The 27,514-nt window shown below is 52.5% G+C and overlaps 2 protein-coding genes across 5 annotated transcripts; one reads left to right on the forward strand and one right to left on the reverse strand.

The window, feature by feature from the left end:
- Positions 1 to 585: 585 nt before the first annotated feature.
- LOC101604522 (phospholipase A2 inhibitor and LY6/PLAUR domain containing) lies at positions 586 to 14,928 on the reverse strand. Its single transcript, XM_004670367.3, has 6 exons — positions 14,874 to 14,928; positions 3,927 to 4,077; positions 2,558 to 2,674; positions 1,396 to 1,548; positions 1,028 to 1,171; positions 586 to 813 (listed from the first exon to the last, which is right to left on the reverse strand). The coding sequence occupies exons 2-6, from the start codon at positions 3,994 to 3,996 to the stop codon at positions 659 to 661; spliced, it is 639 nt and encodes a 212-aa protein (XP_004670424.1). The 5' UTR covers positions 3,997 to 4,077; positions 14,874 to 14,928; the 3' UTR covers positions 586 to 658.
- Positions 6,442 to 26,626, forward strand: Xrcc1 (X-ray repair cross complementing 1). Of its 4 annotated transcripts, none has more exons than XM_045134022.1 (17): positions 6,442 to 6,634; positions 8,941 to 9,033; positions 15,135 to 15,251; positions 19,707 to 19,865; positions 20,427 to 20,501; positions 20,582 to 20,690; positions 21,002 to 21,111; positions 21,184 to 21,295; positions 21,478 to 21,742; positions 22,065 to 22,181; positions 23,516 to 23,609; positions 23,750 to 23,882; positions 24,164 to 24,218; positions 24,305 to 24,444; positions 25,597 to 25,687; positions 26,314 to 26,389; positions 26,474 to 26,626. In XM_045134022.1, the coding sequence occupies exons 1-17, from the start codon at positions 6,584 to 6,586 to the stop codon at positions 26,585 to 26,587; spliced, it is 1,911 nt and encodes a 636-aa protein (XP_044989957.1). In that variant the 5' UTR covers positions 6,442 to 6,583; the 3' UTR covers positions 26,588 to 26,626. The 4 variants fall into 4 exon arrangements, with proteins under 4 accessions (XP_044989957.1, XP_044989955.1, XP_044989956.1 ...); XM_045134021.1 differs by having other exon boundaries at positions 6,443 to 6,634; positions 20,579 to 20,690; XM_045134020.1 differs by having other exon boundaries at positions 21,002 to 21,295.
- Positions 26,627 to 27,514: the final 888 nt, after the last annotated feature.

The raw sequence follows: 27,514 nt of genomic DNA on the forward strand, positions 1-27,514 counted from the left end.
GTCTCAGAGTGGATTTGAACGCACGGCAATCCTCCTGCCTCTGCCTCCTGAGTGCTGGGATTAAAGCCGTGCACCATGCTGCCTGGATTTTTTTTTTTCTTTTGAGGCCAGGGTCTCATGTAGCCCAGGCTGCCCTCACTTGTTATAAAAGCTGAAGGTGGTCTTGAACTCCCCAGCCTCCTGCGTTCTTCTCGCAAGTGCCGGGGTTACAGGCAGGTAACACCACACACAGCCCTTGTGGGTATGCAGTCCAGGATGTCTCTGCGCTCATAATCTTCCTCCCTCAGCCTCCCAAGTGCTGGATTTATAGACATGTGCCACCACCCCTGGGTCTCTCTTTTTCTTTTCTTTTCTTTTCCTGTTTGTTTTGTTTTGCTTTTTCGAGGTAGGGTCTCACTCTAGCCCAGGCTGACCTGGAATTCACTATGTAGTCTCAGGATGGCCTCGAACTCATGGCGATCCTCCTACCTCTGCCTCCCCAGTGCTGGCATCAAAGGCATGGCCCCTCTCTTCTTTGAATCAGCAGGGGATTCCTCTGCATCCCAACTTCCCAAGACGCATTGTGTCACGGGAACTGCACTCATCTGTTTATCGGTTTAATTTACAGGCACAGTTGTGGGGAGCCCCCAGGGCACATACATACATCTTCCTGGGATCTTCACTCACCCCTGCCTGGGGGCTGGGGGGCTGGAAGGCAGTCTGCCCTGCGCAGGAAGTAGAGGTAGGAGGCCGAAGGCACCTCGGCTCCGACTTTGGTGTAGCAGGCGCTCTCTGTAGCACAGCCCCTCGTGGCAAATTTGGTATTGATGATGCCTGAGAGGAGATTTCCCCAATGGAGTTAGCCACCTTCTGCATGAGCCCAGGAATCTGACCCTCCATCATTCCCTCACCCAGTTTCCCTGGGGCCCCTTATTCCCTGGAACACTGAGAAGTGTTGGTCTCCAGTTCTGGGACACACACCCCCCCCACCCCTACCCCCCCACACACACAGCCCAAACTCTTTTGCAGAATCCAGGCACCAGCTCACCAGCTTGCACGGTTCCAGAGAAATAAATGCAGTGGTTTTCCCGCCCAACACAGCGGGCCACCTGGGTTCCCGGACAGGACTCTTGGAAGGGTACGATGCAAGAGGGGCAGATCAGGCCATTCTCAGTTCGATTGTTCTGAGGAGCTGAACATGTGGGTGGACTGTAAGGTGCAGGAGGACGTTCCTTACCCTAACCTTCCCCAAACTCCAGGGAATACCCTGAGCCGGCCGATGGGCATTGCATTTCACAGGTAGCAGGTGGCGAAACAGGCTCGGGACCCACACAAGGCGTTTACCAGATGTCACAGTGTGGCCACGCTGGGTTTTTTTGGGGGTGGGGTGGGGAACGGGGCTGTGTTGGCACTTACGGGGCACGGTGCCACGATTGCAACCGTCACTCTGACAGCAGTGGGCATTGGACACCATGTAGTCGTTGGGGCTCATGGTGGTGGAAACGAAGCCAGAGTAGCAGTCTTTCAACTTCGTGCAGGCCTTGAAGGTGCTCACGGAGTGGCGGCCCTCTATAGGGTGGTGACCGGAAGCAGACAGCAGGTGGTGTTGCTGGGTGGCCACTGTCACCCTGTGGCTCCGTACCCTGCACTTTTCCCAGCCCACAACTCCCTAGGATGATCTCTTGGCAGGAAGCCATACTCAGATCTCTGCCCAGGGTTTACAAGTGGCCCACTCCGCCCTCCCCGCTGGGTTAGGTTTTGGTGGTCTCTCTGTGGCTCCCATGATCAGCCTCCAAGAGCCTACCTGACCTGGTCCCTTCCGCCCACTCCATCCCACCACACCATGCCCCTGCTCCCTGTTTGGCCAGGAGCCATTTCTAAAGCCCCTCTATGGCTGTTCCTGTACCTGTGTGAAGATGGTCTCTTCCCCCCTTCCCGGCGTTGCTCCTCCCTCCCCATTCCACTGACTCTTCCAGAAAAGGTCAGGAGGCTGTACCCGCCCACCCAGAACTCAAATACCTCTCATGGATTCTTCACCTACCAAGGCTTGGCTGGGTGGGCAGGATGGTATAAACCTTCTATCCCACTTTTCTTTCACAACCCTTGTTAGACACATAGTTTTATTTATTTATTTGTTTGTTTTCCTACTGTCAGAAATGACCTTCATTGGTTCCCTCACCAAGTTTGGATCCCAGTAGTCTCTCCTCCCAACCTATCTTATTTCTGTGTCTTAGGTGGTGTTTCTCTCTCCTACTTAAAAAAAAAAAAAAGTTTATTTATTTTGAGTGAGAATGAGGTCGATATAGAGAGAGAGTGGGCACATCAGGGCCTCCAGCCACTGTGAATGAACTCCAGATGTGTGCACCATCTTGGACATCTGGCTTATGTGGGTACTAGGGAAACAGAACCTTAGTCCTTAAGCTTGGCAGGCACATACCTTAACAATTAAGCCATCTCTCCAGCACCCTCTCTCCTATTTTGACAGCCCCCCTCCACGCAGCTGTGACATTTTCTACCCTGAAGGAACCTCTTTCCTACCTCCCCACCGCCGCCGTAGCCAAAGCCACACCCTCCTTACTTGTGCTGGACTCGCCCACGAGAACTACACACGCATCCTTGCCCGCCTCGCACGTCTTCACCTTCCCGCTGCACGTGTGCCCGGAGCCCTTACACACCTCACAGCTTAGAGGGCACCCTGCAGTGAAAACAGAAAGGCTGGGATGGTCTTCCTCGGAGGACCTGGAGTTGGACTTTGGCTCTCAGAGAGAACAGGGGGAAAGATGACTAAGAGGGTCCTAAGATGGACAGTGACCAGAGAATCTTCGTCCTTTTTTCCTGGACGGGGCATTGACAACTGTCCAGGGAACTGTCCCAAGTTTGATGAGGAAGCGGCCGTGATGCCCACAAAGCGGCTTCCAGGGGCGGGAATGGACTCCACCACCAAGGAGCTGGTTTACTTAATAATTACAAGGCTGGGGACTTTTGGACGCCAGGGTCCTGTGAGCAAGCTCAGGGGTAGGGAGGGGTCGTGGCGAAGGTTTCCATGGGCCTGTGTGAAACTTCAGGTCCGTCTGGTTCTTGGGTGTGGAACTGTCCTCTTTGCAGGGACCCAGGAGGTCTAGTAGCCAGTCAGGGCTTGGGTTGACTCTAGATTAGGTCTATCTCTGAGACAGAGAGGAGAATAGACATCCGGGTCCCAAAGGAAAAGGGAGCTGACCTGGTCTATTTATGGGTGGGGGGAGGAGAATGGGTGTGCCGGGGCCCCCAGCCACTGCGAATGCACTTCAGATGCATGCTCCACCTTGTGCAGCTGGTTTATATGGGTACTGAGAAATTGAACCTAGGTCCTTAGGATTTGTAGGCAAGTGCCTCAACTGCTGAGCCATGTCTCCAGCTCTAACCTGGACTACTATGTCTACAGGGTGGAGGGGCTGAGAGCCTGAACTTGTCTGTGTCCAAGGAGAAAAGAAATCGCTCTCTCATTTATTCATTAGTTAATTTTTAAAAATTACTTTATTTATTTGTCATCATTATTATTATTACTATTATTTGGTTTTTCGAGATAGGGTCTCACTCTAGCCCTGGCTGACCTGGAATTCACTATGTAGTCCCAGGGTGGCCTCGAACTCATGGATATCCTACCTCTGCCTCCCAAGTGCTGGAATTTAAAGGCATGCGCCACCACACCCGGCTTCAAGAGTTAATTTTTAAAGACATTTGCTGGTCACGCTCTCTCATTTGATTCCTGGATGTCTTAGAGGTTCTGACTATGGCGCAGACAATTCAGAGCCTAGCCAGGACAGAGGGACCCCAGGCTTTCTCCTCATTCCTCTCTGGTACCATCCTCTGTAAGTTTAAATTCCCAGCTTACCCCCTGTCTTGATGACCTTGCAGAATCTCTGGTTCCTGATGCCAGGGGGAAGGAGTTCAGGTCCCCTGTCACTTACCCAGGCCCAAGAGGGTGCAGAACAGGGAAAAGGCCAGCAGGAAGGTCCTCCGTCTCACAGACAGCCTCATGGTGTGTGAACTCCCGGTTGGTCCCAGGTCCTCTGCCCTTATAGGAAGCCCAGGATGGGCGGATCTGGACCCACCTCCAGCCTGCGGTGAGAAATAGCTGAGGTCAGAAGCCAGGACACTCCTCCACAGCCTCCGGCTTGGGGAGGTGGACTGGAACAGCCCCCAGAGGGGACCTGAACATCTTGTGCCCAAGTCCCTATCCCACGGAGACCCCAGGACCTTGGACTTCCAGCCCCGTTCTTCCATTCTTTCCTGCTTTCTCACTCTCAATTTTTTTTTTTTTTTTAATCCAAGCCATGGTCAGGGTTGGATCACTTGATTCCCTGCGGATATAATAGAGCAACTGCAAGGCCTGGGACACCCTCCTCTCTCTTCCCGGCGTGGGTGGGATTGGACCTGGAAGCACCCAGCATGTCTAGGCTCGTCTTGGAGGGGGGTGGGCTGTGAACTTTCCTTTCTCCTTCACCTGCTTGCTTCACACCCACTCTTAGTGTTTGGGCTGGCTCCAGCTCCGGCCTCACCTCTAGGTCTTGAGGGCACAAACAGACGGGTGCCTGTCAGCAGCCAGGTGAGGTAGGTGACAAATGCCTACAGGTCACATGCTAGGACAAGGAGACATTTGTCGAAGCAATTCTACATTGCTATGCTGACTGTATCTCTGTGTGTGTGGGTGTTGTTTTTTTTTTTTTTTTTAGTATTTTTATTGAGCTGGAGAGATGGCCTAGCAGTTAAGGCACTTGCCTGCAAAGCCAAAAGACCCGGTTCAATTCCCCCAGGACCCACGTAAGCCAGATGCACAAGGTGGTGCATGTGTGTGGAGTTCATTTATAGTGGCTGAAAGTCCTGGAGCCCCCATTCTTTCTCTCTGCCTCTTTCTCTCTCGCTCTCTCTCAAATAAATAATTTATTTTTTCGTTGTTTTTATTTTATTTTGGTTTTTCAAGGTAGCCTAGGCTGACCTGGATGGAATTCAGTATGGAATCTCAGAGTGCACCATCACGCCTGGCAGTTTTTTGTTTATTTTTATTTATTTATTTGAGAGAGACAGAATGGGTGCACCAGGGCCTCCAGCCACTGCAAAGGAACTCTAGATGTATGTGCCACCTTGTACATCTGACTTATGTGGGTACTGGGGAATCAAGCCCTGAACCGGAATCCTTAGGTTTAAGCCATCACTCCAGTCCCACGCCAAGTTTTTTTTTTTTTTTAATTAATTAATTATTTATTTGAGAGCGAGAAACAGAGCAAGCGCGAGTGGGCATGCCAGGGCCTCCAGCCACTGCAAAAGAACTCCAGATGCATGCACCCCATTGTGCATCTGGCTGACATGGGTCCTGGGGGAATCAAGCCTCGAACCAGGCAAACACTTAACCACTAAGCCATCTCTCCAGCAAAGTTTTTAAAACTTAATTTTGTTTTCCTTTTTTCTCTTACTTTTCTTTTTCTTTTTCTTTTTTTTTTTTTTTTGCTTTTGTTTTTTCGAGATAGGGTCTCACTCTTGCCCAGGCTGATCTGGAACTCACTATGTATTCTCAGGATGGCCTCGAACTCACGGCAATCCTCCTACCTCTGCCTCCTGAGTGCTGGGATTAAAGGTGTGCACCACCACGCCCGGCATAAATTTAATTTTATTTCTGCAATGTTGGGGCTTGAACTCAGGGCCCGGCACATGTTAGGCAAGTGCTCTACCACTGAGCCATAGCAAAGTATTTTTCTCTTTCTCCGCGTGTTTGTCTCAATCTGTCCTTGCCTCTCTGTCTGTCTGTATGTTCTGGGAACATGCTCTGTGTGTGTCTTTTTATATTTATTTTACCGAGGTAGGGTCTAGTTCTAGTCCAGTAAGACCAGGAATTCACTAGGTAGTCTCAGGGTGGCCTCGAACTCACGGCGATCCCCCTGCCTCTGCCTGCCAGAGGCTGGGATTAAAAGGTGTGCACCACCACGCCCGGCTACTTTGTATTTTATTTGGGGTTCCCCCCTCCCCCCAGCTTTGTCTCAAGCCAAGGGCGGAGAGCGGGGAGAGATCTGCGATTGTCTCCCCGCCCTCTGTGCCGAGCGAAGAGGAAATGAGCGTAGCCCGAGGAACAGGTGCAAAAAAGCGCCTCGGCGACGCGATCCAAGCTCCGATAGCTTCCGCGTTTTCTACGGCTTCGGCTTGGCGTGTGTGTGCGCGGGGGGGGGGGGGGGGGGGGGGGGGGGGAGGAAACACGCCGCCGCCCAATCACAGCACCGCGCTTCCTGTGGGAGCCAATCCCTGAGGCCGCTGCTGTTGCTAGGCTCCCTGAAAGCAAGGTCCGAACGTCACCAGGAGAGCCGCGCTTAGGGATTGGTGGGATCGGCGAGAGGCGGGGCCCCGAGGGAACGCCTGTTGCTAAGGGGACGTAGCGACTCTCCTCCGAAAAGGCCCTACCGAGCCTGCGCGCTGGCGACGCGGGCGCCGACGCGCCGCGGTTTGAAAGGCCCGAGCCTCGCGCGCTTGCGCAGTTGAGCTCTTTGGGCCCCCAGTCGGGGGAACAGTCCCCCCCGCCCCGCCGCCACCCCACACGTCTTCTTTCTTTAAGAGTCCCAGCGAAGCCCACGACGGTGACATGCCCGAGATCCGCCTCCGCCACGTCGTGTCCTGCAGCAGCCAGGACTCGGTGAGGGGTTGGGGCGCGGGGAGGTGGGAAGGCAGTGAGGAAGAAGGGTGCTCCCTGAGGACTTTTGGGGGGCAGGGAGGAAGGCGGTGGGCTTAGGGAGAGAAGGGCTTAGGGAACTTTGAAGGGGGGAGCACTTCGTGAAACTTCTGGAAAGAAAAGGACGCATGGAGGTGGGTGGGGTCCCGGGAGGATAGATGCAAAAGGATGAAGTTGGTGTCACTGCAAAGTACCTCCAGAGGCATGTGTCACTTTGTGCGTCTGGCTTTAGGTGGCTCTTGGGAAATCGAACCCAGTACATTTAAGTTTTTTTTATTTCTTTTTTCTTTTTTTCCCCCTTGCATGCCTTTAATCCCAGCACTCAGGAGGCAGAGGTAGGGGATCTCTGTGAGTTCGAGGTCAGCCTGAGACTACAGAGTTAATTCCAGGTCAGCCTGGGCTAGAGCTAGATCCTATCTCTATAAACAAAATTGAGTTAAAAAAATATTTTTTTTTTTGGTTTTTCGAGGTAGGGTCTCACTCTGGTCCAGGCTGACCTGGAATTAACTCTGTCATCTCAGGGTGGCCTTGAACTCACGGCGATCCTCCTACCTCTGCCTCCCGAGTGCTGGGATTAAAGGCGTGTGCCACCACACCCGGCTTGTTTGTTTGCTTTTTGAGGCAGGGTCTCACTCTAGCTCAGGCTGACCTGGAATTTATTATGTAGTGTCCGGGTGGCCTCAAACTCACAGTGATCCTCCTGTCTCTGCCTCCCAAGTGCTGGGATTAAAGGCGTGCACCGCCATGCTCGGCTTTATTTTTATTTTAAATTTATTTGTTTGAGAGAGAGAAATAGGAAGGTAGACAAAGAGATAGAGAGAATGGGTGTGCCAGGGCCTGTAGCCACTGCAAACTCCAGATGCATGCACTACTTTGTGCATCTGGCTTATGTGGGTCCTGGGGAATCAAACCTAAGTACTTTGGTTTTCCAGGCAAGCGTCTTAATCACTAAGCCAACTCTCCAGCTCTGCTTTTTTTTTTTGTTGTTGTAATTTTTAAAATATTATTATTTCATTTATTTGTTTTTGTTTTTTCGAAGTAGGGTCTCACTCTAGCTCAGGCTGATCTGGAATGCACTATGTAGTCTCAGGGCGGCCTCAAACTCACGGTAATCCTCCTACCTCTGCCTCCCGAGTGCTGGGATTAAAGGCGTACGCCACCGCGCCTGGTTAAAATATTATTTTTTAAAATATTTTTACTTATTTCAGAGAGAGAGAGGAAGGAAGAGGTGGATGAGAGAATGGGCATGCCAGGGCCTCCAGCTCCTGCAAACGAACTCCAGATGCATGTGCCACCTTGTACATTGGAATCAAATCTGGGTCCTTTAGGATTTCCAGGCAAGTGCATTAATAACTAAGCTGTCTCTCCAGTCCTAAAATATTAGTAATTTGGGCTGGAGAGATGGCTTAGAGGCTAAAGACACTTGCTTGGAAAGCCTGGCAGCCCAAGTTCAATTCCCCAGTTTCTATGTAAAGCCAGATGCACAAGGTAGCCCATGCATCTGGTATTCATTTGCAATGGCTGGTGGCCCTGCCCACCCACTCTCTCTCTCCCCCTGTATGTGTGTCTGCCTCTTTCTCTCTCCCAAATAAATAAATAAATAAAATTTAAAAATAAAAGGAAGAATGGGGAGCTCTCAGTAACTTCTGGAGGAAAAGACTGGGGAAAACTCAGGGCAGGCGTGGGGAGACTAATGGAGGAGCGTAAATGTGAGGCTCACAGTGGGAAGACTGCAGAGGATAACCTGAGCCAGTGTGGTGGAGCACACCTTTAATCCCAGCACCCAGGAGGGAGGCAGAAGCAGGAGGAGCACTGTGAGTTCGAGGCCATCCTGAGACTACATAGTGAATTTCAGGTCACCTGGGTTAGAATGAGACTCTACCTAAGGTGGGGGGGAACCCCACTGGGGTTGGGAGATGGCTCAGTGGTTAAAGGCACTTGCTTGCAATGTCTAGTGTTCAGTTTCCCAGTACCCATATAAAAGGTAGATGCTCAGAGTGGAATTCCTTTACACCTATACTCTTGTCTCTCTCTCAAATAATAGAAGGCCAGGTGTGGTGGCACGCACCTTTAATCTCAGCACCAGATGGGAAGAGGTAGGAGGGTCACTGTGAGTTCGAGGCCAGCCTGGAACTACAGAGTGAGTTCCAGGGCAGCCTGGGCTAGAGCTTAAACACGCCCCAGTCTCCCCCCCCCCCAAAAAAAAAAGAAAAAGAATGATCTGAAAGCTAAGCGGGCTAACCCTTCATGGTTTCCACTCTTGTCTGCAGACACACTGTGCAGAAAACCTTCTCAAGGCAGACACTTACCGCAAATGGCGGGCAGGCAAGGCAGGCGAGAAGAGCATCTCTGTGGTCCTACAGGTGAGCCCTCCCCGTGCTTTCTTCTTCCTCTCCTTCCTTCCCTTTTTTCCTTCCTTCCCTCCCTTCTTCCTTCTTCCCTTCCTCCCTTCCTTCTTCCTTCTTCCCCTCCTCCCTTCCTTCTTCCTTCTTCTTATTTATTTATGACAGAGAGAAAGAGGGAGATAGAGAGAGAGAGAATGGGCATGCCAGGGCCTCCAGCCACTGCAAATGAACTCCAGATGCGTGAGCCACTTTGTGCATCTGTCTTTACATGGGTGAGTACTGAGGAGTTGAACCTGGGTCAGCAGCTTTGCATGCAAGTGCCTTGTACTGCTGAGCTACCCTCTCCAGCTCCCTTCGGCTCTCCTCTCTCTCAGTGTTTTGACACGTGGTCTCACTGCACCCCAGGCCGGCCTAAACTTTTAAACTTGCCACAGTCCTCCTGCCTCAGGTTGCCAAGTGTCAGGGTTACAGGTGTGTGCCCTCAGCCCAGTCTCTCACACTGGCTTCCCTGATGCTGGCCACGTTTCCTTTGTTCTGATTGGAGAAACAGTATTTGGGGAAGGACTGGATTACCTTACTGTTCCTGATATTGATCATGTTTCTGGTCTCTCGCTTGGTGGTTCTGAAACGTTTTTTTTTTTTTTTTTTAATTAATTTTTTTATTTATTTGCAAGCAGAGAGAGAGAGACAGACAGAGAATGGGTGTGCCAGGGCCTGTAGCCACTGCAAACAAACTCCAGACACATGTGCCCCTTGTGTATCTGGCTTATGTGGGTCCTGGGGAATTGAACCTGGGTCCTTAGGTTTGCTTCCAAATGCCTTAACCCCTGACCCATCTCTCCAGCCTCTGGTTCGGAAAACTTTCTGAGTCACCGAGCCTTTTGAGAATTAGAGGGAAGCTGAGAAAAATATACACAAATCTGGGCTGGAGGGATGGCTTAGTGGTTAAGGCGCTTGCCTGCAAAGCCTAAAGATGCAGGTTCAGTTCTCCAGAACCCATGTAAGCCAGAATCACAAGGTGGCGCATGGATCTGGAATTTGTTTGCAGTGACTAGTGGCCCTGGTGCACCCATTTTCTTCTCTCTCTGTTTCATTAAAAAAAACACACAGGGCTGGAGAGATGGCTTAGTGGTTAAGCACTTGCCTGTGAAGCCTAAGGACCCTGGTTCAAGGCTTGATTCCCCAGGACCCATGTTAGCCAGATGCACAAGGGGGTGCACACATCTGGAATTCGTCTGCAGTGGCTGGAAGCCCTGGCACACCCATTCTCTCTCTCTCTCTCTCTCTCTCTCTCTCTCTGCCTCTTTCTCTGTCGCTCTCAAATAAATAAATAAAAATAAACCAAAAAAATAATAATAAAAAACCCAACACACAGATCTTTGAAATTTTCTTACTGGTTTTAGGAATTTAAGTATTTCCTAAATTGCTAACATAAGACTCATAATGAAAGCTAATGTATTCAGCATTACAGCTGGCCGGTCGTCAGCCTAAACACCTCGCATGGCCCAATTCATTCAGTCCTCATAAAACCCCATAACATAGGGTCTATTATTATCCCCATTTTATAGATAAGGGAACTGAGGGCTAGGGAAATTATGCAGTTTACCTGAGAGCCAGCCTTTTAACTGCAGGGAGATCCAGTTTGCTGACAGTTTGCTTTTGGGACCTGGATTCAAATCCTAGCTCTCCGTCTTACTCACTCCGACCTCATGACCTTAGGCAGTTTTCTTTCTTTCTTTCTTTTTTCATTTCTGCAAACCTGCCCATTGAGAATAATGGCATTTAAGGCCAGGGTGGTTGTGGAAATTGGGTGACATAATGTCTGCAGAAGTGTTCTGTCAACATGTCAGAGTTTGTGGAAAGGGAGGGGTTGGTGACTCTATTATGGGGTGGTGGCTCTGCAGGGCTCTCTGAAGGTCAGCTGAGCCCAGGGAAGTGATGTTCAGCCCTTTCTGCTTAGCTGCAGTGGGAGCAGGTGCTAGAGGCGTAAGAGACCAGACATGGTGAGAGGGGGACCAGAGGGGCAAGGCCTGGTCTGGCCTGGGAGAACTGTGGCTGTTACCAAGATAGGAGACACGGGACTGGAGCAGCTCGAGAAGGTGATTATATGTATGCGTGTATATGTGTGTATCACACACACACACACACACACACACACACACACACACACACACAGGGAAAAGAGGCCAAGAGAGAGAGAAAGAGAATGAGAATGGGCATGCCAGGACTTCCTACCACTGCAGACGAACTCCAGACGTATGTACCACTTTGGCATTTGGCTTTACGTGGGTACTGGGGAACCAGTCTGGGCCGTCAGGCTTTGTAGGCAAACACCTTTAGTCACTGGGCCATCTCCCAGCTGAAGGATACATTTTGGTTGGGATGTACAGCTTTGGTGTGACTTTGGGACTTCCAAAGGATAGAATCCAGGGTGCAGTTAGGGACCAGTGGAAGGCCTGGAGACAGAGGTGTAGTAATTTCCATCACAGAGGTCGGGGTAGTACCTTCCCTGCCTGTTTTCTGTCTGTTTGCGAGAAGAAGCCAGGCATGGTGGCGCATGCCTTTAATCCCGCACTTAGGAAGATCACCATGAGCTCAAAGCCACCCCGAGACTACATGGTGAGTCCCAGGTTAGCCTGGGCTAGAGACCCTACCTCGAAAAAAACAGAATAAAAAGAAGGGCCTGGGTGTAGGCCAGTGGTTTCAGTGCGTGCCTGGTTTGCATGAGGCAGGGGCTTGCTCCACCCCGGGGTGGAGGGTCAGGACGGTGGCTGCCCTTGCTGGGAATAGTGACGGGAAGAAGCATGCAGCACTGTGCTTTGGTAGACGTGGACTTGGGTTAGTGCCTGCAGATCCAGTAAACTGAACAATTGCACAGGCACTTTGCTGTGTGTGTTTACACTCAAAAAAGTGGGGGGGTGGGCTGGAAAGCCAGATGCACAAGGGAGCGCACACATCTGGAGTTCATTTGCAATGGTGGAGCACTGGTGTACCCATTCTCTCTCTCCCTCTCCCTCCCTCTCTCTCTCACTCCCTCCCTTCTCCTCTTGTTAGTCGCTCTCAAATGCATAAATAAATAGATAAATAAAGTTGGAGAGAAAGCCTGGTATGAAGGCTCGTGCCTATAGTACCAGCACGTGGGAGGCAGACGGAGGATGACAGGGCGGAGGGCTGCCTGAGCTGCAGGATGAGAGTCTGTCTCAATAAAGAAAACAGGCTCCCCGAAAGGAGATGCGCTGCATGCTGCCTTGTGTTGACCTGACTTCTAAACAGCGGGCCTCACAGCTGCAATTCCGTCTGGCTGTGCCCCAGCATCCCCTTCTGGTGCAGCTGGCAAAGAGGCTGACCTCCCTGCCTGGGAGCAGGTTGGTAACAGTCTCCTGTGGCCACCACAAACAAACAGGTGTGTGGGGCTGTCACGAGTAGTGGGCTGACCCGTGTGTGGCAATACCCAGGTGTTGCCTAATTGGGTTGGGACAACAGACCAACAGACTGGGAAGTAGGAAAGAAAGCTCACAGAGGAGCCTACTGTCTGGACATCCAGAAATCTCTCCCTATCACTCACTTCAAAGGAATGAAAGTTGGCATCGAGTGAACTCGGCGTTACCTCCTGTTGGCAACTTCCGGGTACAGTTGGCTTTCCCAAGGGGCTGTGCTGTAGCGTAGGTTAACCTCTGCAGTGCTGACCTGGGATCCTTTAGTTGTGCAGGCAAAGGCCTTAACCGCTGTGCCATCTATCTCTCCTTTTTTTTTTGAGGTAGGGTCTCACTCTAGCCCAGACTGACTTGGAATTCACTATGTAGTCTCAGAGTCTCAGGGCCTTGAACTCACGGTGATCCTTCTACCTCAGCCTTTATTTTATTTATTTTTTGAGGGAGGAAGAGAGAGAGAGAATGGTCGTGCTAGGGCTTCCAGCCACTGCAAACAAACTCCAGACGCGTGTGCCCCCTTGTGCATCTGGCTAACGTGGTTCCTGGGGAATCGAGCCTTGAACCAGGGTCCTTAGGCTTCACAGGCAAGTGCTTAACCACTAAGCCATCTCTCCAGCCCCCTTTTTAAAAAAATACATATATTTTAGGCCTGGAGAGATGGCTTAGTGGTTAAGGCACATGCCTATGAAACCTAAGGACCCAGGTTCAATTCTCCAGGTCACACATAAGCCAGATGCACATGGGGGCACACGCATCTGGAGTTTGTTTGCAGTGGCTAGAGGCCCTGGTATGCCCATTCTCTCTCTCTCTCTCTCTAGCTCTCTCTTTCTGTCCCCCTCTCTCTGTCTCTAATAAATATGTAAAAAAAAAAAAAAGTAAAATCTTTTAAAAATATTTTAAAATATATTATTTATTTATTAGAGAACATGAGCATGCCAGGCCCTCCTGCTACTGCAGACAAACTCCAGATGCATGTGCTGTCTTGTGCATCTGGCTTAATGTGGATACAAGGGAATCGAACTTGTGTCCTTAGACTTCACAGGAAAGTACCTTAACCTCTGAGCCATCTATCCAGCCCTTCCCCATCATTTTCTATGAAACTGCAATGTCAAAAAAAGAGTTGCTCATGACATAGAAAATACCCTCCTGCTTGCCAGCCTAAGTGCCTGTTGTGTCCTGTGCCCCATAGCCATGTCATTTATATGACCCTCAGTGTGATGAACACCCATCTTTTTGGTTTTTCTGAGGTAGGGTCTCACTCCAGCTCAGGCTGACCTAGAATTCACTGTGCAGTCTCAGGGTGGCCTTGAACTCACAGTGATCCTCTTACCTCTTGCCTCCTGAGTGCTGGGAATTAAAGGTGTGCGCCACCACGTCCAGCTGGAGCCCCCCATCTTGCAGGTGACGACACAGGAACTCTTTAAGAGGTTAATGAGCAGTCTAGTGTGTAGCAGAGCTGGTATTCAAGCCTAGGACTCAGTGGTGAGCAAACCTGGACAGAGCCCCTGTCCCTCCCTCCCTCCATACATTCATCTGTTCAGGTGCTTCCATAGAATCATGTCCTACCCCGGGTGTGGTGGTGCACACCTTTAATCCCAGCATTCAGGTAGCAGAGGTAGGCAGATCACTGTGAGGTGAAGGTCACCCTGAGACTACATAGTGAGTTCCAGGTCAGCCTGGACTAGAGTGACAGCCTATCTCAAAAAACAGAAACAAAAAACTCAAAGAAGAAATGGCAAGTAGCAGGTAAAAAGTGGACATCATGGGCTAGAGAGATGGCTCAGCAGGTTAAAGGTTCTTGCTTACAAAGCCTGACAGCAAGCCGGGTGTGGTGGCACACGCCTTTAATCCCAGCACTCGGGAGGCAGAGGTAGGAGGATCGCCATGAGTTCAAGGCCACCCTGAGACTACATAGTTAATTCCAGGTCAGCCTGGGCTAGAGTGAGACCCTACCTCGAAAAACCAAAAAAAAAAAAAAAAAAAAAAAAAGCCTGACAGCTTAGGTTTGATTTCCCAGTACCCAGGAACTCTAGCCACTGCAAACAAACTCCAGGTGCATACACTACCATGTACATCTGGCTTACATGGGTTTTAGGGAATTGAACCTGGGTCCTTAGGCTTTGCAGGCAAGTGCCTTAATCACTAAGCCATTTCTCCAGCCTGGCAACTTTTTTTTTTTGTCCTGGAACTCTGTAACTTTAGGCTGGCCTTGAATTCACAGCGATCTCCTTACCTCTGTCACCCAAGTGCTGGGATTAAAGGCATGTGTCACCACATCTGAAAGTTTCCTTTCTCCCTTCCTCCCTTCTTCCATTTCTCCCTCCTCCCTCCCTCCCTCCCTTCCATTTTTTTTTTTTTTTTTTTTGTTTTACCATGGGATAAACTATAGTGACAGAGATTTAGGGGTGGGGATGGGAAGTGGTTTACCTTTCAGCTCTTCTCAGGGTGTAGTGTTACCCATCCCTGGGCCATTGGTTGTTTTCCTTCTGTGCCAGGGCCAGGAGGCCAACCTGCTGAGGACTGAGATAGGCATGCTGGTTGGGGGAGTGAGGAGGGCACCTGTTCTGAAGACCCCGCTCTCCGGGAGCTTGAGCTTACGGCACGGGGCAGGTTGTCAGCGTTTGTATTACGCAGCGCTGCAAGGCCGGGGCAGAGCAGGCACTGACCGCAGCCATTCTCTGCCCGCAGCTGGAGAAGGAGGAGCAGATACACAGTGTGGACATCGGGAATGACGGCTCGGCCTTCGTGGAGGTGCTGGTGGGCAGCTCGGCTGCAGCGGCTGGGACCGGCGAGCAGGACTACGAGGTGAGTGGTTGGGAGGTGCTGATGTCTGCCTCCCGTCTCACCCCCGATGAAGGTGGGTCGCCCCCTTCACTGTCCTCTGCAAGGTCGCTGGCGTGCAGGGGGGTCAGTAGGAGCGGTCAGTGACGAGCCGGATTCAAGTCCATTTGGTTAAGAACTGGGAGCCCTGGCTTGTGAGCAAAGCTGCTCTTCTCAGGTCCCAGTGCCCTGGGAGACTGGGGTTCTGTGCTGCCTGTCACGCCTCTGCTCGCTGTTTCATTTGGGACACTTCCTTTGTAAGACAGGGTTCCGCTGTGTAGTACAGAAAGCCCTTAAACTCACGATCCTCCTTCCTCAGCATCTTGAGTGTTTGGATTCCAGGCTGGCAACATAGCATTCTGCAGTGGGAGTTCTGTGTGTGTGCATGCACTGGTGAGTGTGTGTGGGTGTGCCAGGGGCTCTGCCTTTGCTCCTGCACCCCCCTCCCCATGAAAAAGCGATGGTCTCTGAGATGCCATCATCTTCCTTGCTTAGAGCTAAGGCCTTGTCTCCTGTTCTCTTACTGCCGACACAAGGGGACTTTAAACATCAATTTCTGGGCCAGCAGGGGCTTGGCCACCACATCATTGCTCCCGTGGCCCATGCTCGTTATTTTCACAGGAGTGAAAAGAGGATTTCCCAAGTAAATGTGACTGCAAGACTGAGGTCTGATGAAGAGAGGGCAGGGACAGCCTTCATGCCTGGGCGTGGAGGATCAAAGGAAGTTGGAAGTGTTAGGTGGGAAGCTAAAGCAGATCCCCTCTGGCATCTGCCGCTGGCTTCCCCTCCCCGAAACAAAAAGAGGGTCTAGTGTTGGGAGGCTGCAAACTGGATTCACCTGAGGCCATGGGAAGGGCTGCTGCATGTTGAGGCTGAAAGGGAGCGATGCTCCCAGCATCTGAGACAACATTCTTCTCCGCACCTGTGAGCGCGCAGCTGCTCTCCCAAGCCCTCTATCTGCAGAGCCTGGTAAGGCGCAGCCCACCTGCCCACTTGTGCTTTGCTGGAGGCCTTCACAGAGAAGAGCTCTGGTGAGCTGAAGCCCAGAAGCCCTCACCAATTGACGCTGCTCCAAGGCTTCCGTGGACCTGAGCTCTCTTTTCCAGCATCTTCTAGTCCTGGCCTTTTTGCTGTGTCAGCCATGCCTTTCCAGTAGACCTTGGGCTCTTGTGCTTCACACTGAGTGTCCTGTGCTAGCCTATGACCTGGCCTGATTTTAAAAAGACTAATTAGTCTGGGCTCCCATATGATCCAGTGATCCCACTACTGGGAACTGAGATCCAGATGTCCAAGACCTGTGCATTCACCTGTTCACCGCAGCGCCAGTACACAGAAGCAGTTAGAGGCCTGCTGTGGAAGAAAACGTTCCGCGTTAACAGGGTGTAATATTTGCTCATAAAATAATCAAATTCTGGGCTAGCGAGATGGCTTAGCAGTTAAGGCGTTTGCCTGCAAAGCCAAAGGATCCAGGTTTGATTCCCCAGGACCCACGTAAGCCAGATGCACGGGGGGGGGCGCATGCATCTGGAGTTCTTTTGTAGTGGCTGGAGGCCCAAGAGTGCCCATTCTCTCTCTGTCTCTCTCTCCCCTCTTTCTCTATCAAATAAATAAATAAAAATAAAATACTAAAATAAAATTCTGTAACAGCAGTCAGTGACGAGCCAGATTCAAGTCCATTTGGTTAAGAACTGGGAGCCGGGCTGGAGAGATGGCTTAGCGGTTAAGCGTGCAGGAGACATGCATGGAACTACTCACATTATGTTAAGTAACATCAGCCTCACCCAGAGTGACAAACACTACATAGTCTTGCTTGTGTGTGAGCTAAGAGCCAGTCTCAAACAGAGACGAGAGAATAGAATTAGTGGTGGCCAGAGCCTGTGAAGGCTGCGTGGGAGGCAGGGGTGGAGAGACTGTGGTTGCAGGGCTCCAGCTGGAGAGGACCAGTGACGTTGTCCATTTATGGGAGACCGGGCAGACATAGCCCAGGCTGGCCTCAAACTCACCATCCTCCCATCTCAGCCTGGTAAATGCTGGAGTTACAGGCCTCTGCCACCACACCTGCCAGGAATAATAGCTGCTGATGTTTCGAGGCCAGCCTGCGACTACAGAGTGAATTCCAGGTCAGCCTCCCACTCTGCCTTCCAAGTAGTGGGATCAAAGGCGTGCACCACCAGGCCTGGCAGTTTCTTTTCTTTCTTTTTCTTTTTCTCTCGAGGGAGGGTCTTGCTCTAGCCCAGGCTGACCTGAAATTCACTATATAACCTCAGGGTGGCCTTGAACTCACAGCAATCCTCTTACCTCTGCTTTCTGAGTGCTGGGTGGATAAAGGTGTGCACCACCATACCTGGCCTTCAAAAATGATGTTTTTTAATTTTTAATTTTAGAGTGAAAGAGAACAGAGAATTGGCGCACTAGGACCTCAGGCACTGAATCGAACTCCAGACTCTTGTGCCACCTAGTGGGCATGTGTGACCATGTGCTTGCCTCATCTTTACCTCTGGCTTTCATGGGATCTGGAGAATCAAACATGGGTTCACAGCAAGCACCTTGACCACTAAGCCATCTCTCCAGCCCTAACCCCCAAGTACATGTATGTGTGTGTGTGTGTGTGTGTGCATGTGTGTGCATAAGTTATTTGAGAGAAAGAGGGAGAGAGAGAATGAGCACACCAAGGCCTCCAGCCACTGCAGACGAACTCTAGATGCACGCCTCCTTTTGCATCTGGCTAACGTAGGTCCTGGAGAATTGAACCAGGATCCTTTGGCTTTGCAGGCAAGCGCCTTAACTGCTAAGCCATCTCCAGTCCCAAATATGTTTTTTTTTTTTTAATTTTGTTTATTTTTATTTATTTATTTGAGAGCAACAGATGGAGAGAGAAAGGCAGAGAGAGAAAGAGAGAGAGAGAGAGAGAGAGGGAGAGAGAATGGGCGTGCCAGGGCCTCCAGCCACTGCAAACGAACTCCAGATGCGTGCGCCCCTTGTGCATCTGGCTAACGTGGGTCCTAGGGAATCGAGCCTCGAACCGGGGTCCATAGGCTTCACAGGCAAGCGCTTAACCGCTAAGCCCTCTCTCCAGCCCCAAATATGTATTTTTACTTGAGAGAAAGAGTGAATGTGGTCACATCAGTGCCTCTTGCTGCTGCAAACAAACTCCAGATGCATGCATATGGCTTCGTTTGGGTAATCAAACAGAGGTCATGAGGCTTTGCAATCAAGTCCCTCACCACTGAGTTACCTCTCCAGCGTGAGCAGATTTCACATGTTCGCAATACAAAGACACGAGCATGTCTGAGGTGCTGGACATGCCAGTTATGCTGATCTGACCACACACTGTAAAATGGGATGTGGTGGCACACGCCTGTCATTCCAGTACTTGAAAGGCAGAGGCAGGAGAATCAGGAGTTCAGGGTTCTTCTTGGCCACACAGTTTGAGGCCAGCCTAGAATATGTGGACCCTGTCTAACAAACAACAACATGACAGAGAGCGCTCAGCATGAGACATCTCTGTCACACTTTCGGAGGCTCAGGGTCCATTGCAGAAGAAACGGGGGAAGAATGTAAGAGCCAAAGGAAGGGTAGGACTCCTTACAACGTGCTCCTCCAGACACAAAATGGCCTGGATATCCAAGACCTCACAGTGCCTGACACTACCTACACAAGACCATCATAAGAGGAGGAAAAGATCATGACATCAAAATAAAAGAGGCCGGGTATGGTGGCACACGCCTTTAATCCCAGCACTTGGGAGGGAGGCAGAGGTAGGAGGATCACTGTGAGTTCAAGGCCACCCTGAGACCATGCATTTGAGTCCAGCCTGAGTACAGAGTGAATTCCAGGTCAGCCTGGGCTAGAGTGAGACCTTACCTTGAAAAAATACATAAATAAAAAAAATAATCCAGGTGTGGTGGCACACACCTTTAATCCCAGTGTTTGGGAGGCAGAGGTAGAGAGGATTGCCATGAGTTCGAGTCCAGCCTGTGACTACATAGTAAAATTCTAGGTCAGCCTGAGCCAGAGTGAGACCCTACCTCAAAAAACAACAATAAAAACAACAAAAAGGGTTAAAAAAAAAAAAAAGGACTAATTGAGATGGGAAGGGGACATGATGGAGGGTGGATTTGTGAGGGGTAAAGTGAGGGAGGGGAGGAAGTTATCATGGCTTATTGTCTATACTTGTGGAAGTTGTCAATAAAAATTACAAAATAAAAACTTAAAAAACAATAAGCAAATCCTACATTGTAGTTAAAAACAGTATATATGTAAAGCCCCTCTGAAGCCTGTGAGACTCACTGGACTCCCCAAAACTAAGACATCTGGAGATACTGAGCTCAAGATGGATTCTGGTCACTCCTGCCTCCTACTTGAACCCCCTCCTCTCTCGCTCAGCTCCGAGGTGGTGTCAGCTTGCCTTGGTTCTCATTCTTCGTGTCTTCTGCCTAGGTCCTTTTGGTCACTTCCTCTTTCATGTCCCCTTCTGAGAGCCGCAGTGGATCAAACCCCAACCGTGTTCGCATTTTTGGGCCTGACAAACTGGTCCGGGCAGCAGCTGAGAAGCGCTGGGACCGTGTCAAGATTGTGTGCAGCCAGCCCTACAGCAAGGTACCTAGGACAGGAGCTAACAGTGCGGCAGACTCGGGTTCTGAGGGGCCAGTATTGAGTCCCAGAAAGCTGGGCGCGATGGGCAGCTGTCGTCCTAATGGGGTCATGGGGAGGATGTGACCCTGTGTTCCCGGAAATGGGTTCCAGATTCCCCAATGAAGAGAAGCTTGGTTTTCTGGAGGGAGCTAGGAAGGTGAGCCGAGACACATCAGCCTCAGACAGTGACTGTCAGGGTCACCGTCCGCACTCTGCCGGCGTTGCCATCAGCTGGGAGAAGGACAAAGGCGCTAGGCTGTTTCTGGCTCCAGAGCGGCTCCAGGAGGGACGCTGGACGCTCAGCACGCTGCCAGCTGCAGCGAGGAGCAGAGGAGCTAATAACGCATGTCAAGAGTTGAGAGCTGACCTTGATCCAGAGTTAGACTCCCTCAAGTTCACTGTTACTGCTGTCATTACCCTTGGGACACCTGCTTACACAGAACTAGGAAAGGGCTTCTCTGAGCGAAGGGGTAAGGGGCCTCCCTCGGTCCTGGCCAGATGCCCTGACACCCACCCGTGTTCCAGGACTCTCCTTACGGCCTGAGTTTTGTGCGGTTTCACAGCCCCCCAGACAAAGATGAGGCAGAGACCTCATCCCAGGTAAGCTGCACCAGCCACCCCAGAACCTTCTCCACCCCTCCTGCCACTTCCTTCACACTGACCTTGAGGGACCTTAGAAGGTGACAGTGACCAAGCTCGGCCAGTTCCGTGTGAAGGAGGAGGATGGCGGCGCCAGTGCCCTGAGGCCAGGGGCCCTCTTCTTCAGCCGCGTCAGTAGGACGACTGCAGGTGCGTGGGCCGAGCTGCTGCTGAGGCCAGTGGGCGGAGGCTCGAGACTCCTGCAGGCGGAATCTAAGGGGAGAAGAAAGTTCGGGGGTGGATGGGTCTGGGGGAGGAAGGTTGATGCTGAGGAAGGAGGGCTGAGTCTGGACTCGCAGGGCTGAGAGGAGGGTGGCCTTTGGGCTTGTGGGTCCGGGAAGAAGGCTCGGCCTCGGACTTCTAGAAGGCTCCTGGGAAGTTGGAATGGCAGTGACCTTGGAGACAGGAGATGAGGCTTCGCTGGCTGGCCCTCTTACCCCGAATTCCGTCTCCCTCCACAGCCGCAGCCAGTGACCCCGCAGGACCCAGCTATGCTGCGGCCACGCTCCAGGCCTCCAGCGCGGCCTCCGCGGCGCCTCCTGTCTCCACGGCCGCAGGCAGTGCCTCCAGGGTGAGGTCGCTGGAGGTGGGTGGGCTGCAGGAGGAGAGAAGCTGGACGTCTCAGCCTGCTCCTGCCCCTCAGCCTCAGGAGTCCCCTCGAGGGAAGAGAAAGTTGGATTTGGATGTGGAAGAAAGGAAGACCCCTAGCAGACCCTCAGCCCAGCTCTCACCGCCTGTCCTCAAGAGACCCAAATGTGAGCATGTTAGTCCCTTAGGGGTCTGGACTCCTCTCGTGTCCCAGGGGAAGAGGGGACCAGAGTCTAGACCCCTCCTGTGTCTGGGGGGGGGGGTTAGGGTCTCAGCTTCGGATCTTGGGGGAATTGAGACTGAATTAGCCCTGGGGTGCCAAGTGAATCTCTACTCTTTGACTCCCCAGTGCCAGCTCCCACCCGCACCCCAGTTACAGCCTCAGCCCCAGCTTCTACCCCAGCCCAGGGGGCAGTGCCAAAGAAGCCCCAGAGCAAAGGCGCAGAGCCCAGGGGCGCTCGTGCTGGCCCTCAGGAGCTGGGGAAGATCCTGCAGGGTGTGGTGGTGGTGCTCAGTGGCTTCCAGAACCCCTTCCGCTCGGAGCTCCGAGACAAGGCCCTGGAACTGGGGGCCAGGTATCGGCCAGACTGGACCCCGGACAGCACCCATCTCATGTAGGCCTCTGCCTTCCCTTGTCCTGTTGTCGCCCCTCGTCTCTGTGAGCCTTCCCTCTCGCGTTCCCTCTGCCCTTACGTTGTTGTCCCCTCCTCTCCCCCTTCCTTCCCTTTCCCCATTCGTCCTCCTCCTCCCTGCTCGGCCACTGTGTGTTACACCTCTCTCTGTCTTTGCCTCTTTGACTCTGGAGGCTCTGCACCTCTCTGATTTCTGTCTCCCTCCCTTGCCTCTTCCCTCTTGTCTGCCCTCTCTCCCCTCCCCTCCCCTCCCCCACTCCCTTTTCTCCCCTTCTGTCCCCCACACTTCTGTTTCCCCTCCCAGCTGTGCCTTTGCCAACACCCCCAAGTACAGCCAGGTCCTGGGCCTGGGAGGCCGCATCGTGCGCAAAGAGTGGGTGCTGGACTGTCACCGTATGAAGCGGCGGCTGCCCTCCAGGAGGTGAGGACACACGCGCACACAGCCCTGCGGAAGACTCAGTCTGCGGCCGCTCAGGTCCTCTGCATAAAGACTGCAGTATCTCCAGAGTCCACACCCATCTTCTCAGATCCTTGTGTCTGTGTGGGCTCCAGGGGGTTGAAAAGACCTTGAACATGCTAGATAACCACTGAGCCAGTCCTCCAGCCCCTCACTGTGGATTCTAGACTAGTGCTCTGTCAATGAGCTATGTCCTCAGCTGTCTTCACTTTTTAAAAAAAGATTTATTTTTTTATTTATTAGAGACGAGACAGAGAGAGAGAATGGGCACATCAGGTACTCCAACCACTGCAGATGAACTCCAGATGCATGTGCCTCTTTGTGCATCTGGGTTACTTGGGACCTGGAGAATTGAACCAGCATCCTTAGGCTTCACAGACAAGGGCTTTAACTGCTAAGCCATCTCTCCAGCCCCATCTTCAGTTTTATTCTGAGGCAGTGTCTCACTAAGATACCCAGACTGGTCTTCAGCTCAGTCTGTAGCCCGGACAGGCCTTGAATTTGCAATCCTCCTGCCTCAGCCACCCAAGTAGTCGGGATTGCTATCCTGGACTAGGCCCAGCCCCTCCTGTAGACGTGCGGTAGCTAACACCATGCAAGTCCTTCTGAAGTGCGTGTCCTGGGCGTGCTGACCAAAGCAGCATGTCAGCTCAGGCGCAGGACCTCTGCCGTCTCCACCATGCTTGATGGTGGTCACATAGGTGGAGACCCCAGTCCATGGGGCCAGCTGGATTTGCTTTTGACAACTTTCCCCTAATTGCTAGACATCTTCCTAGTGAAAACTTGACTTAGAATCTCAAAGGGGAGGACTATGATGTCAGATACTTTTTTTTTTTAATTTTATTTATTTATTTACTTGAGAGTGACAGACACAGAGAGAAAGACAGAGAGAGAGAGAGAGAGAGAGAGGGAGAATGAGCGCGCCAGGGCTTCCAGCCTCTGCAAAGGAACTCCAGACGCGTGCGCCCCCTTGTGCATCTGGCTAACGTGGGACCTGGGGAACCGAGCCTCGAACCGGGGTCCTTAGGCTTCACAGGCAAGCGCTTAACCGCTAAGCCATCTCTCCAGCCCCAGATACTTCTTTTCTCCCTGAAAGGGGGCATTTCTTCCTGAGGGAAGAGAGTGTCCTTGCTCGTCTCCTTGCAGTGGCTGGGCTGCCTGGGGCCCATTGGGTCTTTCTGGAGGGGGGGGTGGGGGGTGGGAGGAAGCGTAGGGTCCCGATCTAACCTGCCTCCCAAACGTCCTGCTAACCTCCCTCTGGGAAGTCAGGCCTGCGCCTCAGCTCCATTTGTCCCTAGGTACCTCATGGCGGGGCCCGGCTCTAGCAGCGAGGACGAAGGGGACGCCCACAGTGGCAGCAGTGGTGATGAAGCCCCCAAGCGTCCCCGAAAGGTCAGTTGCCCTGCCTGTGGGAATGGACACCAGGGGTCTGTGTGGTGCTTCAACACCTCTACTGCTGCCCCTGTGGACCACCCCTGAACCTCACACCTGCATTGCCCCAACCACCTCGCCCACCTGCCTTCCTTCCTCAGCGTCCCCAGGCCAAAGCCGAGCTCCCCCAGGCTGCAGGACCCAGCTCTCCCCAGAAGCCCCCGACCCCCGGAGAGACTAGAGCGCCCTCACCAGGACTCCAAGACAGCACCGACATTGAGGGGGAGCAGTCAGGTTAGAGAGAGAGAGCAGGGGTCCAGGTGGCTGTGTCTGAGGGAAGCTGTGGCTACGTTCCCGGGTCTGCGGGAGGAGGTCTGGGGTCTGGGCTCCCCGGTTTGAGGATGGCTGCATCCAGATAAAGAGACAGACGGGAATAAATGCTGGGGACCCACAGAACTGAACGCAGAGGGCGTCTGGTGTGAGGCGGGGTGCCAGAGCACTCCCAGGTGCTGTTCTTGGAGGAGCAGTACCGGGCAGCTTAGCCGATGAAGCGCTGACAGAGCTTCTCTGGGCAGGAGGACAGGACAGTGGGGCCGAAGACTCGGGGGACACAGAGGACGAGCTGAGGAGGTAGGCTGCGCTGGGCTGGGCTGGGCCGCCTGGCCTTGGGGGGGGCTTTGTCCTCCATGCCCACTCTCACCTCTTTGCCACACCAGGGTGGCTGAGCAGAGGGAGCAGAGGCGGACCCCAGGTCCAGGGGAGAACGGCGAGGACCCATACGCTGGCTCCACAGATGAGAACACTGACAACGAGGCTTCCTCAGAGGCTCCTGACCTGCCCATTCCTGAGCTACCAGGTTGGCAACGCTTCTGCCCTTCTGAAGTGCTGCCTTGCCCCTTGGGTCCCAACTGTGCCTTGCATGCGGCCTGGGGATGCCAGGAGAGATTTCCTTTATTTATTTATTCATTTTAGTTTTTTTGGGTAGTGTCTCGGTGTAGCTTAGGCTGACTGGGAATTCACTGTGTAGTCTCAGGCTGGCCTTGAACTCACGGTGATCCGCCTACCTCTGCCTCCCCAGTGCTGGGATCAAAGGTGTATGCAGCCATGCCCAGCCAAGATGGGATCTTGTGTAGTCCTGGTTGATCTCAAACTCATGGCCGTCTTCCTGCTTAGCCTCCCAAGTGCTGTAAATGCTGGGATTACAGGTGTGCACTACCACGGCCTTCTGGAGAGTGTCTTAAGAGCATAACGTAAGAAAGGAAAATCGCACAGGTGGCGGAGGGTGCATGGAAGTCAGAGCCTTTTGGGGTCAGGAATGGAGGGAAAGTCTAGCATGGTGGCTCACACCTAGCAGTCAGGATCTTGAGGCAGGAGGATTGCCAGAGATTCAGTTCAGGCCAGCCTGGCCTACAGACTGAGACCTTTTCTCAAAAAAAAAAAAAAAAAAAAGATTCAAACAGGTAAAGGTGAGGTTCAAGGCCACTAGAGAGCCAGCCCTTTTCTGCCTTTTGGATGATAGCACATTGATCCTCCAAAGCCCCAAAAATGAGGGCTGCGTCAGTGACCAGGGAAGTCTGATGAAAACGGGAAGAAGAAAAAGCCGGGCGTGGTGGCGCGAGTCTTTTGTCCCAGCACTCGGGCAGGCAGCTGTAGGAGGATCACAGTGACTTCAAGGCTGCCCTGAGACTGCATAGTTAATTCCAGGTCAGCTTGTGCTAGAGTGAGACCCTGCCTTGAAAAACCAAAAAAAAGAAAAAAAAAAAAAAAAAAAAAACCAAAAATACAGCTCAGGAGAAGAGAACCCGCCTAGAGGCCAGAGTGGGAGCTGGCAGTGGCCGTGGGGGTGAGCCCGGGGGACGGGGCTGGTGGGTGGGTCAGTCAGCTCCGCAGCCAGCCTCTCTCCGTGCACAAACCATCCCGGCCCGCGTGGCAGCAGCCGTCTTCCACTAGTGCAGTAGCAAGCAGAGCCACGGACAAACGGAGCGGCCCCGTCCCGCCCTTCTTGCAGACTTCTTCCAGGGCAAGCACTTCTTCCTGTATGGGGAGTTCCCTGGGGACGAGAGGCGGAAGCTCATTCGATACGTCACAGCCTTCAACGGGTCAGTTACGGGGTGGTGACGGGACCTGATGGAGGGTATAGGGCGGTGGGAAGGAGGGTGATAAGATCCCAGGTGGGTGCCTGGCAGGATGGGCACAGGCTGTGTAGTCTGCGGCCCCGCCTCCCTCCCCAGTGAGAAGCTGAGCGGCCGCTGTGGCAGGCCAAGGCTGCTGCTCCGTGGGAGGCGGCGGCGCCGGGGTCAGGAATTGCCTAGAAGTCGGGCTTGGGGGCTCATGCCCGGAATCCGGCACTCAGGAGGTCGAGGCGGGAGGTGATTGCAGGTCAACCCGTGCCAGTGTGAGAACGGTCTCAGGCAAACAGAAAAAGAAGTCGGGCCGAAGGGGTAGCGAGACGCTCGGGGGTTAAAGGCGCTTGCTTGCAGAGCCTGCTACTCTGTCAATTCCCCAACACCCATGTAAAGCCAGACAGAAAGGTGGCATATGCATCTTAAGTTGGTTTGCAGTAGTGAGACTCTGGTACACCTGTGTACACACACACACACACCACGCATGCACGCACGCATGCACGCACGCACGCAGGCAAAGAAGGCAAGCTGGAGAGAAGACAGCCCCGAGGGTGGAGGGAGGCTGGCAGCCGACGGCGCCTCCAGTTCTGTGCTCCCACCAGTGAGCTGGAGGACTACATGAGTGACCGGGTCCAGTTTGTGATCACAGCCCAGGAGTGGGATCCCAGCTTTGAGGAGGTAAGCCCTGGAGGAGCAGAGCAGGGGGCCCCGGCCCACCTCTGCATCCCCTGCATCACACGTTCCCATGTGGATTCTCCTCAGGCCCTGATGGACAACCCCTCCCTGGCCTTCGTCCGGCCCCGATGGATCTACAGTTGCAATGAGAAACAGAAGTTGCTCCCCCACCAGCTCTATGGGGTGGTGCCCCAGGCCTGAAGCACACGCATGGGTTTAATAAAGGTGACTTGCTTTTGAGCTGCTGCCCATCTGGCTCCTGAGTCTCCCAGAGCTTCAGGAAGCTTCTGGTTTTGGTCTCGTGTTGGGTTCTGCCTCTCCTCTGCTGGCCAGGGCTCTATGGCCGTGCCATGGGTCTGGGAGAATGTGCAGCCGCTCTACCAGATGTGCTGGAGGGTGGCTTCTCTCCTCTCTGGCCCTGTCGTCCTTTGCTAGTAGGAGATGGGGACTCTGCACTCTACTGGACACCGACCTCAACTTGACCTGCTCTGTTTCTGCATCTCCAATGCCCCTGCATCGTGGGCTGGAGGCACATGTGCTCTGGAGGTGTCCCGCCTGCTTGAAGACCCAAGTCCTGCCTTAGCGCCGCTGTTTGTAAATTATATATGTCTTTGTGGTAGTGTGTGCCCAGAGACAGACATTGGATATCCCAGTCACTCTCTGCCTTATTTTTATTTAGGTTTTTCGAGGTAGGATCTCGCTCTAGCCCAGGCTGACCTGGAATTCACTATGTAGTCTCAGGGTGGCCTCAAACTCACGGCGATCCTTCTACCTCTGCTTCCCGAGTGCTGGAATTAAAGGCGTGTGCCGCCATGCTCAACTCCACCTTATTTTAAAATTTTATTTATTTATTTATTTGACAGAGGAGGGAGGGAGAGAGAGAGAGAGAGAGAATGGGCATGCCAGGGCCAAATTCCAGATGCATACAATGTGGGTCTTGGGGAATTGAACCTGGGTTGTTTGGCTTTGCAGGCAAATGCCTTAACCAATAAGCCATCCCTCCAGCCCTTATTAAATATATATATATATATATATATATATATATATATATATATATATATATATGTTATATATATATAATCTTTTTGCAAGTAGAAAGATACAGAGAAGGCTGGAGAGATGGTTTAG

This window comes from Jaculus jaculus, chromosome 14 (assembly GCF_020740685.1).
Source record: "Jaculus jaculus isolate mJacJac1 chromosome 14, mJacJac1.mat.Y.cur, whole genome shotgun sequence".
NCBI lineage: Eukaryota > Metazoa > Chordata > Mammalia > Rodentia > Dipodidae > Jaculus > Jaculus jaculus.